This window comes from Symphalangus syndactylus, chromosome 8 (genome assembly GCF_028878055.3).
Source record: "Symphalangus syndactylus isolate Jambi chromosome 8, NHGRI_mSymSyn1-v2.1_pri, whole genome shotgun sequence".
NCBI lineage: Eukaryota > Metazoa > Chordata > Mammalia > Primates > Hylobatidae > Symphalangus > Symphalangus syndactylus.
The window spans coordinates 11,796,543-11,809,888 of NC_072430.2; the positions used below are offsets into that span (position 1 = coordinate 11,796,543).

The 13,346-nt window shown below is 60.0% G+C and overlaps 2 protein-coding genes and 1 long non-coding RNA gene across 30 annotated transcripts in view; 2 read left to right on the plus strand and 1 right to left on the minus strand.

The window, feature by feature from the left end:
* The window catches only part of MTA1 (metastasis associated 1), a 52,739-nt gene extending 46,736 nt beyond the window's left edge, over nucleotides 1–6,003 (minus strand). For 12 of the 28 annotated variants that reach the window (XM_063643804.1, XM_055287921.1, XM_055287918.1 and 9 more), the window contains exon 1: nucleotides 5,924–6,003. In XM_063643804.1, coding sequence (XP_063499874.1) covers nucleotides 5,924–5,979 — 56 coding nt within the window. In that variant the 5' untranslated portion in view covers nucleotides 5,980–6,003. Of the gene's footprint in view, nucleotides 1–5,278; nucleotides 5,527–5,923 lie in introns of those variants that run through there. The other 16 variants (XM_063643807.1, XM_063643806.1, XM_063643802.1 and 13 more) reach the window with 10 other exon arrangements.
* On the plus strand, nucleotides 5,594–8,973 carry LOC129487367 (uncharacterized). Its single transcript, XR_008659295.2, has 3 exons — nucleotides 5,594–6,376; nucleotides 6,536–6,670; nucleotides 7,045–8,973. It is a non-coding gene; the product is annotated as an uncharacterized lncRNA (long non-coding RNA).
* Nucleotides 8,974–9,280: 307 nt separating this feature from the next.
* LOC129487368 (uncharacterized) lies at nucleotides 9,281–11,578 on the plus strand. The gene is made up of 3 exons (XM_063645372.1): nucleotides 9,281–9,339; nucleotides 9,980–10,806; nucleotides 11,264–11,578. Exons 1-3 carry the CDS (start codon nucleotides 9,281–9,283, stop codon nucleotides 11,284–11,286), a joined length of 909 nt encoding a protein of 302 aa, XP_063501442.1. The 3' UTR covers nucleotides 11,287–11,578.
* Nucleotides 11,579–13,346: the final 1,768 nt, after the last annotated feature.

Consider the following 13,346-nt stretch of genomic DNA (forward strand, 5'->3'; position numbering starts at 1 on the left):
TGCCGTAGCTGTGATGGTGCCGCTGCACTCCAGCCTGGGCAACAGGAGACCCTGTCTCAAAAAAAACATAATTACACGCTCCCAAGACAGCCTGCTGGAGTCTAAGGTAGGATCTAAGCTGCACCCCAACCGGGTCTCAGGGTGGGCTCCTCTCGGGAAAGGGGGGCCACCCTTCCTAGCAGGACTCAGCCCATAATCCAAGTTCAGCAGCAGAAGGAAGGAGGCCCTGCAGTCAGTGCTAACCCAAGCCGCCTCCCGGGTACCTGGCCAGGCACACGGCACCTCCCCTGGCATCCCGGCCTCACTTGCTGACCAGCGTCCAGATTCGCAGCTGGGGACCCACCTCTAGGTAGGATGCCTGCAGGGCCACTGCAGCAGTCTTGACACCCAGAGCCCACACACACGGGCGGGAACGGCACTGCCAGGGCGGGTCGGGTGCGAGGGATGTGCTTCATTGGACCATTTATTCCAACATCTCTCACTGACAGCTACTTTTTTATTAATCTGAGAGCTTAACAGTCAAATTCTCCACTCAGAACAATATGGGGCCAGGCACAGTGGCTCACGCCTGTAATCCCAGCACTTTGGGAGGCTGAGGTGGGTGGATCACTTGAGGTCAGGAGTTCGAGACCAGCCTGGCCTAGATGGTGAAACCCCGTCTCTACCAAAAACACAAAAACTAGCCAGGTGTGGTGGTGCGCACCTGTAATCCCAGCTACTCAGGGGGCTGAGGCAGGCGAATCGCTAGAACCCGGGAGGCGGAGGTTGCAGTGAGCTGCGATTGTGCCACTGCACTCCAGCCTGGGTGACAGAGTGAGACTGTCTCAAAAAAAAAAAAAAAAAAAAAAAAAAAAAAAAAAAAAGCCGGACGCAGTGGCTCATGCCTATAATCCCAGCACTTTGGGAGGCTGAGGCAGGTGGATCACAAGGTCAGGAGATCAAGACCATACTGGCTAATACGGTGAAACCCCGTCTCTACTAAAAAAAGACAATACAAAACATTAGCCAGGCATGGTGGTGGGCGCCTGTAGTCCCAGCTACTTGAGAGGCTGAGGCAGGAGAATGGTGTGACCCCGGGGGGCGGAGTTGCAGTGAGCCCAGATTGCACTACCGCACTCCAGCCTGGGGGACAGGGCGAGACTCCGTCTCAGAAAAACAAAAACGATATGGAAGGCCAAAACTAGGCAGCAAGCCCACCCCAGAGCAAGCCAGGAGTGCTCAGTGGCTGAGACAGGAGAAGCTCAGTGGCCCATCCTGCCTGGAGAGTGAGCCACGGCTGCCAATGGCGCAGCGCTGAGGCCGATCCTCACAGGCCAAGTGGGACAGCCCCATGCCATCCCCTCCAGGACATCACACCCAGGACCCCGGCCACTTCTACAACTCCCGGTCCTGGTGCTCACAGGATGGCCGTGTCTCCAGGGCTCTTCCCTGCCTTCTTGGAAAAAGATGGGTGGGACCCCAAAAGTCGGCCCATGGAGCAGCAAGTGCCTAGGGACACGGTGCACTCGACACTCCAGGGTAGGGCGCTGGCTGCAGCCCTCTACAAATATGAAATTTTTTCTAAGTTTACTTTTTTCCCCACTGGCAAGTATGTACAGCAATAAAGTTTAAACTTCAAAAAAACACTAGAACAAAAATACAAAAGCAGCATTTCTAACAGCATGACAGAGCACAGATGATGGCACACGCCAAGCCCAGGGAAGACCAGCAGCACGGACGGGGTGCTTCCGCGCAGGCTGCGCCACAGACCGGGGCAGACCCCGCGGCCCTGCAGGGGCAGGGGCTTTCTGGCATCTTTTCAAACTACATTAAAATTTTTTTTTTTTGATACGGAGTCTCACTCTGTCACCCAGCCTCAACTTATATCAAAATTAAAACAAAAAGGCCAGGCATGGGCTCACGCCTGTAATCCCAGCACTTTGGGAGGCCGAGGCGGGTGGATCACTTGAGGTCAGGAGTTCCAGACCAGCCTGACCAACATGGAGAAACCCCGTCTCCACTAAAAATGTAAAACTTAACCAGGCGTGGTGGCGCCTGGCTAGTCCCAGCTACTTGGGAGGCTAGGCAGGACATCGCGCCTCTGCACTCCGGCCTGGGCCACAAAGCAAGACTCCATCTCAAAAAAAAAAAAAAAAAAAATTAACAAAAAATCCAAACCTCTTGCAATGAAAAACAGAAACACCCAAGGCAAAATGGTAGTGGCCTGTCCACTGAAAAGCAGAACCCCCACATGAGCAAGCTGCAGGCGGCTGGAGGCACCAATTCCTGCTGTCCTGTTTGGGATGCTATCTAACATCTTCATGTTCAACCCAGAGAAGAAACATCCCGCCATCGCCCTGGGGCCCTCTCACCCCACAGCAGGTTCCAAGCCTTCCCCAGCCCTCGGGATGGACAACCCTTGAGGAGCAGAGGTCAGGGAACCCTGACCCCGCCACCCTTGCCCAGGCCATCCGCTGCCCTCACAGGCACAGACAGAAGGCCTCTGTCCGTGGCCAGGGCACCCCACAGGGAAGAAACAGGCCCTGTTCCCTCCCTGCTCACCACTTCGCCCAGCTCAGCTGGCACAAAAATGCTGCTGCCACACCTTCACCCTGCCCAGCCCGACCTGGCAGGGCCTCGCAGCAGCCTGCCAGCTAAAATACGGGATGCCCAGATAACTGCGAATGTCAGATAAGAATCTTCTGGGACAAGTATGTCCCAAGCCATATTTGGGACATACTTACACTAATAAATTTCTGTTTATCTGAAACTCAGATTTGCCTGGGCGTCCTGTACTTTTCTTTACTAAATTTGGTGCCTCTACACGCAAGGTCCCGGGGTGGGGGGCACAGGAGCAAGCCCCTTCCCAGGCTGGGTCCCTGCCGGCAGCTCCCACAGGCCAGGACTGGCCGCCCAGACAGGGCCCATGCCAGGCAGCCGGCGACAGACGGACAAAGGCTGCTCAGGAGACACTGCACACCTTCCTCTTTCTTGTCTGGGGGCTCAAGAATCCACACGCCCACCTCCCCAAGCGAGCACCAACACACGAAGCCAACCTGCAACGCCCAGCCCACCGCGACCACGGGGCCCTGCCGGGGTCCTGCCAGAACCCAGGGTTCCGGTCCAGAAGCCAGGGATAAATGCCACTTCTCCTATACAGACCATCAGAGTAGAGACGGGGAGGCCTACAGTCTCACCTGCAGGGAGAGGACGTCCTCAGGGCGGGCACATGGGGGCCCTGACAGCCCCGAGCACACCCGGCCACAGTGACCACAGACTACACACACAGAAGCAGTCTGGATCCCACGCGTGGCTGTGCTGCCAGCAGACAGCACCCAACCTCCCATGCTCCTCATCACAGGAAAAGAGACCAGCAGCATCTCTGCCAGGCATGGTGGACCCCTCCGCCACAGCCTAGGAGCCCAGGCCACCCACCCTCACAGCACTGGAGTGCACGGGTCAGTGAGGCCCTGGGACGGGCCTGCGGGCACAGGGGGACAGAGGATTCGGGGAGGGCAGCGCAGCCCCACGATGGGCTCCTCCCAAGCCTGTGCGGGGCCCAGGGGAGCTGCACCTCCGGGATGGGACAAGGCAGGGTCCTGGCTTTCATCAGCCACAGCACAGCTGCCACAGGGCACAAAAGGATGGCTGAGAGACGAGGTCCTCACCCATACCATGGGGAAACCGAGGCACGGGAAGGTGAGGGGGGGCAGCCAGGCTGGCGCCAAGATCACAGGCAGGCAGGCCTGAAGGCCGAGCAATGCAGCCACTGGGAGGCATGAGTTGGGGTCAGGGTGTCCCCAGCCCTAGAGCCCAAAGCCGCCACCACTCCCCACCCCCAACCTGGGTGGGGGCAGGGAGAGCTCTTCCTGGGACCAATCCCAAAACCATGCGCAGTGGGCCGGCTGGAGCCCAGGCAGTAGGCACCCTCTCTGCCAGGGTGAGAAACTGGGCCCTCATGTCAGGCTGGAAGGGGGGTCTCCAGGTGGGGAGAAAGTACAGGAAGGAACAGGCCCCTCCCTCGAGGGACCCCACACCCAGGCTGCTCCCTGAGCGTGGGGTGGGCTCAGCCCACCTGGGTCCACAGGGACCTGGCCAAGCTGTATGAGGCTGTGGGAGGGGGCTGCCGCTGGATGGGGTACAGGCCCACCGCCCCTCTGAGAGGACAGGTGAGGCCCAGAGCTGCTGATGCGGACTGACTGCCCATCTCACAGACGGGGTGTAGGGGGCTCCCACCGTCCCCAAGGTCACAGGACTGGCCGGCGAGACCACACGAGACCACACGGCGTCCAAGGCAGCAGAAGCCACGCTCGAGAAACACAGAGTGTTCTGGGCGCTCGGGGTCAGGGGCATGGGGGTCAGGCCAGAGCAGGAGTGACCCCAGCTCCCTCCGCAGCGCAGGCTGCTGGTGGGACAGGTAATGAGCACCTGCCCGAGAGGGTCACAGGCAGGGAGGGGTCTCAGAGTCCCGGGGAGGGAGGCGCTGATGGAATGATGGAATGCGCACGACCCCCCACCTCCCTGTGAAAGACCCCACGGAGTCCCAGGCACACGAAGGAGGGCAAGGCTCAAAGCTGCAGGCCCGCGGGGCCCGACAACAGGAGGCTGGGCCCACGGAGGAAGCCCCCGGCCCCTGCCCAGGGACCCTCCGGCCCTCCCCAACCCTTGCAAAGCGCCTCCCGAATGGGCTGAGGTGAGCGGAAGACAGGGAAAAGTTTGGGGGGACTTAGAGGCGTGCTCGGGATGCTTGCTCCCTGCTGAAGACCCTCTGAGGGAGCCCTGCTGGGGGAAGCCCCGGGGCCAGGCTGCAGGAGGGCTCTAGGGAGGAACGTGGCCCCTCGCCGGAGCTCCCCATCCCCAGAGGGGATGCACCGGAGTCCCAGCACAGGGCCGCGGGCCGGGGGAGACCCCACAGCCCCAAAACTCCTGCTCCCAGACCGGCAGCCGGCGCCTCCCAAGGCCACGTGCTCCCGCTGGGGGCTCCCGGCCCCGGACCCCCGGATGTCCCCGGCCTCCCGCGCCCCCCCGGCACCCCCGCGGCCGCCCCCTCGGCCCCAACAGGTGGGCCGCCCCCCACCCCCGGGCCGCCGCGCCCCGCCCGCCCCCGATGGGGCCGACCCGCGGGGCCATTTTGGGTTGGGGTGAGCACGGCGGGGGGCGGTTCGGGAAGGAGCCGGGGGCCGCGAGGGCGGGCGGGGGGCGCGGGGCCTGCGGGGCAGAGGGGCGGGGGAGGCGGCAGCGGCGGCGGGTGGGGGCTGCGGGCGGGTCGGGGCCGGGCATAAAGGCGGTGCGGCCTTACCTCCGACCCTGTACATGTTGGCGGCCATGTCCGGGCCGGCGGCGGCGGAGGGGCCCGGGGCGGGCGCGGCGCTCGGCGCGGGCGGCCGGGAAAATGGAGGCGCGATGGCGGGGGCGGGGGGCGCCGCAGGCGTTTAAAGGGGCCGCGCTGCTGCCGCCGCCGCCGCCGCCGCCGCCGCCGAGGCCGCCGAGGCCGCGCAGGGACGGGAGGGCCGCGGCGCGGGCGGGAGAGGAAGAGGAGGAGCGGCCGCGGGAGGCGGGGAGGGGCCTCGGGCGCCGCCGCCCACCGCGCGGGCCGTTACCGACCCCGCGCCGCCCGCGGCCCGCGCGCCCCTTTCCGGGCAGTTCCTCTCGGCGCCCCCGAGTCCTCCCCGCGCGCCGCTTCCCGGGTGGGTCCTTCCACCAGAACCCCCTGGTAGATCCTCCCCTAGTGCCCTGGGGGTAGCGGGGAGATCCTCCACGAGGGTCATTTCCCTGGTGATCCCTCCCTGTGCCCCCCAGGTGAGTCCTGCCGTAGCTCTCCAGGGGTTCCTCCTGATGCCGCGGTCCTCCGGCATTCCTCCCTGAGCCCCCCAAGGGCCCTGAAGCTCAGCGGCCCAGCCCTGGCCGCGGGGTCCTCACCCCACACCTCCCTTCCAGGCCTAACCTTTGCCCCCGACACCAGGCAGCGCGTGTCCTTGGCCTTCGCCGCCCAGCCCGCATGGCATCTCTGGACAGGTGGCCGTGCGCGCCTTGGTGTGGGCAGGCTCCGTAGCTGGCAAAGCCTCCCTGAACTGTGACCTGGTGAGAGGGCCACAGAGGAGGTGCCTGTGCCCAGAGGCCACCTCCAAAGACCCCACCTGAGGCTCGAACCCAGCGCCTGCTGACCCCGCCAGCCCCAACAGGGCTGGAGTCCAGGAGCGGCCGTGCTCTTTCCGCAGTGAGGCAGCTGCCTTCTCTCCCCACCACCTGTCAGGATGCCTTCCTGTGTGTGTTTGTGCACAGGTCTAAGGAGAGGAGAGTCCGGTGACCCAGACGCCCCAGCCAGGAAGAGCATGAGGTGGGAAGGGGGCTTCCCAGATGGAGAGAAACAGATGGTCCCAGAGCGGCTTGGAGACAGGTGCAACATCAGTGTTGGGGGAGGCGAGGAAAAGAAACTGTCCGGGGGTTCCAGGCTGCTGATCTGAGCAGCACCGTGGGTCTCTGCCCTGCCTGCTCAGATGCTGGAGGTCAGCAGCTGGAGGGAGCTGACACCTGCCTGGCACATCCCTCCCTGTAGGACATGGAGCGGAGCGTTCAGGGCTATCTGGAGGGAGCCCCGTGGCCACAGTGCAAGATCTAGGCAGGTCGGACAGACATGGTCAGGATGCCAGGGACAGAGCATGGGGAATCCAGCACACAGGACACCATCCAGGTGGGCAGTAAACAGCATGCGCTGAGAGGAAAGCCAGGTGGGGGTCCCAAGAAGAGCAGCGGCCACAATGTCATGGCTGCAGAGCAGACCAGAAAGGAAAGCCCCACCAGGGTATTAGCACAGGGCCAGGAACCGGAGCTGCAGGGCGGTGCTGTCTCTGGGGAGAGAGGGCTATGGGTCCCAGGACACATCCTACAGGCTGGGCTGCAGGGAACAGGAGCTGGCTTGCTGGTGATTCGGTGGGAAGAGCAGCCAGCCAGCAGCCAGGTGCAGGAGAGGGGCAATGACAGAAAGGCAGTGTCTCTCCAGAAGCAAGGTGGGGCTGCTGGCCTCCCCTGTCCTACAGCCCCAGCCTACCTCTGTCTCCTCAGCAGGAAAGCAAAGCTGCGGCCTGAGATCTCCTTCCACCAACTCCAGGCATGGCCAGAAAGTTAGCCAGAAACACCAGAAAGCGCCAGGTAGCTAGGATGCATGGGGAGAGCCCCCGAATCTGCGTGGGTAGTGCCTGCTTCCGCTGCCATCCCAGAGACGGAGGAGCTTCACCCTGAGAACCCAGCCACGCCACCAGGACACATCCTGACAGTGACATGCACACTCTCCCCTGGCCCCAGCCTGGAGAGGAGCCTCCTGAAGACACCAGCCTTTGCTCCTTCTCCCAGGGGGGGTGGAGAGGAGAACTGACTGCTGGAGTGGAGACAGTCAAGGCTGCCCTTCTGAGGGAGCACAGCACAGGGTCTGGTGTCCCAGGGACGCAATCTGAACTTCAAGCCAGGCCTCCCCAGCGCAGAGGACACACCCCTCACCATGCAGAGTGACGTTTAGTAAACTCTCAAAAGACAGCACAGAGCCCCGCTCCTCCAGCCGACCCTACTCTGCCTCCCCACTCCAGACCAGTGAAAAAGGTGGATTGCCCTTAAGCCAGCTCAGAGGCAAAGTCCAAAGACCTCAGGTGAGTCAAACAATAAAAACAAAGAATTAAGAAGAATCCAGCCGGGTGCGGTGGCTCACGCCTGTAATCCCAGCACTTTGGGAGGCCGAGGCGGGCGGATCATGAGCAGGAGATCGAGACCATCCTGGCTAACACGGTGAAACCCCATCTCTACTAAAAAATAGAAAAAATTAGCCGGGCGTGGTGGCGGGCGCCTGTAGTCCCAGCTACTCCGGAGGCTGAGGCAGGAGAATGGTGTGAACCCAGGAGGCAGAGCTTGCAGTGAGCCAAGATTGTGCCACCGCACTCCAGCCTGGGCGACAGAGCAAGACTCCGTCTCCAATAAAAAATAAAAAATAAATAAAAAATAAAAAAATAAAAAATATCCATCCACTCCACCCACTTAGTAGCAGAGCGAATAGACATTCAGGAAAGAGCTTTCACGTCAGGACAGAAGTAGTGGCATATCCCCAGAGGCTGAGGTGGGAGCATTGCTGAGAGGTGGCACATGACCACATCCATGTCATTCAACAACAGAAAAACAAGTCAGCGAGGGTGTGAGGGGTCGGTGAGAAAGCCAGTATGTAAGAAAACACAACTGGGCTGGGCGCGGTGGCTCATGCCTGTAATCAGTGCACTGTGGGAGGCCAAGGCAGGAGGACCACCTGAGGTCAGGAGTTCGAGACGAGCCTGGTCAACATAGTGAAACCTCATCTCTCCTAAAAATACAACAAAATTAGCTGAGTGTGGCAGCGCGTGCCTGTAGTCCCAGCTACTCAGGAGGCTGAGGCAGGAGAATTGCATGAACCCGGGAGCCGAGACCACACCACTGCACTCCAGCCTGGAGGCGGCACAGTGAGACTCCATCTCAAAGAAACAAACATAAAAAATAAATAAATAAGAAAATACAACCCGAGAAACAGAAGAGGACTCCACAGGACTGCTTTCAGAGCTTCATAGCAGCATGAATTCAACAATCAGGGATTCAAATGCCTGACGACAAAACAGCAGGATGGGAGGAAGAGTTAAGAGCCAAGCAAACCGGAAGCACCAAAATCGCACCGTGGCTGGGTTAAGTCAAAAACAGCAAAGGGCAGAATATCAAGTTACTTGGAGATGAAAGGCTTGAGATAATTTCAGAGCAAGACAAAGTGATTAACACAATAATTTACTCACTTACTATTTGTTAAACACCTACTTCAAGCTACAGGCCACTCTAGGCCTTGGAGGGTAAGGAAACAGCGCCTTTGCCCTCAGGGTTTGCAATCTAGCAGGGAGGGGAACATAATAAAGTGTATAAAACCACGGCTCTGGCTCTGAAATTCCAACACTTTGGGCAGGTCACTTGAACCCAGGAGTTCGAGACCAGCCTGGGCAACATAGTGAAAAGCCATCTCTACTAAAAAATATAAAAATCAGCGGGGTGTGGTGGTACATGCCTGTAGTCCCTGCTACTTGAGAGGCTGAGGCGGGAGGATAGCTTAGGCCTGAGAGGCAGAGTTCGCAGTGAGCCGAGATAGCACCTCTGCACTCCAGCCTGGGTGGCAGAGCAAGACCTTGTCTAAAAACAACAATAACAACAGCAAAAACTGATCTTAAGTCCAGCCAGTAAAGACGTAAATCAAAACAAAGACTTTCAGTGGGTCAAATACTAGCTGTGAGCTTTGATCTTCCGGTAAGAAATGTCCTGCCAGGGGATACGGAAATGTCAGTGCCTGTTCCTCACCATCCACAGGCAGAAGTCAGCCTGTGCCGCCTCAGCCGAGCCGTGCTGTGCTGCTGAAAACCAAACACAGCCTCCTCTTGATGTTTGTGTAATTTCTAAAAATAATCGTAGAAGACTTTTTTTTTGGAGACAGGGTCTCACTCTGTCACCCAGGCTCAAGTGCAGTGGGGCTATCTCGGCTCACTGCAGCCTCGACTTCCTGGGCTCAAGCGATCCTCCCACCTCAGCCTCCCAAGTAGCTGGGACTACAGGAGTGCACCACCATGCCCGGCTAATTTTTGTATCTTCAGTATGGATGGAGCTTCGCCATGTTGCCCAGGCTGGTCTGCAACTCCTGAGCTCAAGCGATCTGCCCGCCTTGGCTTCCCAAAGTGCCGGGATTACAGGCCTGAGCCACGGCGCCCGGCCATCGTAAGGAGGCTTTTAAACTTGAGGTGAAGAAGCATTCATCTGCTTTTAGCAATTTTTTTCTTTAAATATTTATAAGTGTATAAGTAGCAGCTCGACACGTATTTCTGTATTTCCATTACATCCTTTTATCTCCCCATATACATTTAGAAATATCTGGGATAACCTTCAGGTAATGTTAACAGCTGTTATTCCAGGGAGGACACTGGGCGCGTTTTTAAAGCTGTATTCGTTGCTGTATTAATAGCAAGCGGTGTTTCTGCAAAGCCAAGGAAGGCGTTTCTCCAGCGGGGCCGCGTCGGGCATTGTCTGGTGCGCCGAGGAAGGCCGCGAACTACATCTCCCAGGCGCCCCGCGCCCCGTTCCGCGCCCCGCGCCCCGCGCCCCCGCCCGCGCGGCTCCTGCTGTGGTGCCGGAGCGGCCTCGGCTCGGTCCGGAGCCAGCCGGAGTCACAATTCGAATCGGGCGTGGGAAGCCCGGGGGACCACGCGGCCAACCCTGGGCGGACCTGCGCGCCGGAGACGGCGTCCCCGGGAGCCCCCAAACGCTACCCCGCGCGGCCGCCCGTGGCACTGCAGAGGCCTGCAGGTGGGGAGGCGCAGTGGCGGCCGGGGCGACGGCCTAAGCACCACACTGCTGCTGCGAGACTTTGGGGGATCCCCACTCCCCTCCCAGGATCCTTCCCACTCCCCTCCCAGGATCCTTCCCACTCCCCTCCCAGGATCCTTCCCACTCCCCTCCCAGGATCCTTCCCACTCCCCTCCCAGGATCCTTCCCACTCTCCTCCCAGGATCCTTCCCACTCCCCTCCCAGGATCCTTCCCACTCCCCTCCCAGGATCCTTCCCACTCCCGAGACTGCTTCTTCTGCCCCCTTGATTCCACGCGCCTCAGAGACCCTCCCTCTGCCGTCCCGCGAAGGGCGCGCCCCTCCCCTTGCAAGGTGGGTTTCACATGCGCTCCCGCCGCACGCACCCTCCTCTGCCCCAGGGTTTCCTGCAGGGCCCTCGTGGTTTGGCGCTGCCCATGCATTGCGGGATCCCGAGCAGCACAGCACCCCCGCCTCTACCCACCAGGTGCCTGCAGCCCCTGTGGAAGGCAGAATGCCCCTCCCACAGATACTTGTGTACAAATCCCCAGAACCTCGGGGCAGGCTGGGTTAAGTGGGTTAAGTGGCAGGTTAGGGAGGGCGCTAACCAGTTCACCCGAAAGCAGGCAGGCGACCCTGGATCTTCCGGGTGGGCCCAGTGTCGCCACAGGGGTGTTTCAGGGTGCAGGAGGGAGGCAATGGAGAAGTGGGCAGAGAAGGGCAGGGCAGAGAGGGGCTCGGCCGCTCCGAAGGAAGCCACAACTACCAGCCAAGGAATGCAGGCAGCTTCTTGAGGCTAGAAAACGGGAAACCCAGTCTCCCCTGGCGCCTCCAGGAGGAACAGAACTCTGCCAACCCCTCATTCTGAGCCCAAAGATACCCATTTTGAACTTCTACAAAGCTTAGCTAATACATTTGTGTTGTTTTAAAACACTCAAATCCAGGCACCAGTGGAACACTCCTGTAGCCCCAGCTACTCAGGAGGCCGAGGCAAGAGGATTGCTTGGGTCAAGGAGTTCAAGACCAGCCCTGGGCAACATACCAAGACTGTTTCTCTACAAAAACTTAAAAAAAAAAAAAAAAAAGGCCGGGTGTGGTGGGATGCACCTGCAGTCCCAGCTACCCAGGAGGCCCAAGTCAGGGGATCACTTGAGTCCAGTAGTTCAAAACCAGCCTGGGCAACATAGCAAGTCTGCCCCCTGCGGCCCCAACCACCAAAAAAAAAAAAAAAAAAAAAAAAGAAAGAAAAACAAACCAAACCTACTGAATTTGTGGCAATTTTTATGGCAGCTACAGAAAACTAGTACACAAATCCCAGTTGTGACAACCTAAGTGGTCTCCAGGCACTGCCCCTGTCCCTGCACCACCTCTGTTGGAGAGACCTGTGCCTCTCAGTGCCAATACCCTGCTGCCAGCTGGCCCTGTGGCCACCTTACCCACCAGAAGACTGGCTCTGGGCCTCAGCCTGAAGGAGGCCAGGGTTTTGTCTCTGCTGCCACCATGGGGGAGGTGCTCTGTAGTGAGACTTCATGGAGCAGAGGGCAACCATCCCAGCCTCACCAGCGTCCTGGACCACCACCCTCTGACTGCAGCCTCAGGAGACACTCCGACGAGAGCTGGAGAGCTGGCGGGATGAGCCCAGGCAACCCCCAAGTCACAGAACAACGAGTGGTCCTTTAAAGCCACTCAGCAACAGAGGACTGCCCAGCTCGTCACCCCCATGGCAACTGCTTACCTGTCAGCTCCGCTCTGCCCTGTTTACACCTGGGGATGCCTGCCTGGCATGGAGCTGGGCCCATAGGATCCCATTCCCCACATCAGCATCAGGGGCCTCAGAGGGGGTGGGTCATGATGGCCCCAGTGCCATGCCCAAAACTCCCCACACCCTTAAGGACACCTGCCCTAGCCCCTGGAGGATCTGCCCTCCAGGGATGGATCCTGGAGGATCCATCCACCTACCCTAGGGCTCCTGAGAAATGCAGAGGATCCCTAGGGTGCACCGAATGACATTCAGAGGACTTGGGAGAGAAGGGAGGCAGCTGGCTGTGTAATCTTGGAAGGCTTCCTGAAGGAGGAGGGAACTTCACTGAGTCTTACAGTAAGACGGGGAGACAGGCAGGTGCAGAGGATTCAACTCGGGCCAGGGATCCAGTGTCAGGGCAGCAGGGGGGTGGCAATGCAGTCAGGTGGCTTCTCAGCAGCGGGAAGGGGAGGGGTAGAGGCCAGGTGGGCCGCACAGCCAGCATGTAGTGTGTCTGGTGGTCCAGGCCACCGCAAAGGTCCAGCTCCTGCCCTCACCTGGGGCCCAGGAGTGATCACCTTCACTTGCCCCAAAGCCTTCTCCACCTAGCCACCTCCACAGAAGCCCAGTCAGGCCCCTAACAGTCAGTCACGGAGTCCAGGACCCTTTCCCCACCCCCACCCACCCCAGGCTGGGAACTCACGCTCACAGCCCTCCTGCCCCGCCTCCCAATCCAGTCCCCCTGCAACTTAGTGTCCCCAAAATGCAGCTGGGACATGTTACCCCAGCTCATCACCCTTCCGAGGGCCCTGTAGCCTGGAAACAAGGTAGTCACCCAGTGGACCATGGCCCACAGGCCCCTGCTGCAGCCAGCTCCTCACAGTTGCTCAGAACCCCCACGCAGGCCCTCGTCCACCACCAGCATTGCTGTCCAGAGGCCAGGAGGCAGCTATGCCTCCAGACAGCCTCCCTCTGTGCTGGGCACCACACTGGGTCCCTGGGCTTGCTGCTCCCCACCACAGCACCCCACCACAGCACCCCTGGGGTCCCGTGTGCCCTTCTGGGTCTTCAGTGGCAGGACCCAATGTGAGACCCCGCACCCTGGAGAACTCTGCCTGGCCCATCTAACAGCCTGGTGCAGGCAGCTATCCAGTTCCCCAGACCAGGCCAGCAAAGGAGCTGAGTCTCCAGGCAGTGCCTGCCACTGGGGCCTCCAGGACACCAGTGCACCTCAGGCAGGCCCAGGTACCCCGAGGCCTCCTCCCAGCGGCCCCGAGGGCAAGCTC

Coding starts and splice junctions, on each gene's coding strand:
- LOC129487368 (XM_063645372.1), top strand. CDS start 9,281: ATGTCCTGCCAGGGGATACGGAAATGTCAGTGCCTGTTCCTCACCATC. Junction 9,340..9,979: donor CTCACCATCCACAGGCAGAA/GTCAGCCTGTGC, acceptor CTGTATTAATAG/CAAGCGGTGTTTCTGCAAAG. Junction 10,807..11,263: donor CCCCCGCCTCTACCCACCAG/GTGCCTGCAGCC, acceptor ACTCAAATCCAG/GCACCAGTGGAACACTCCTG.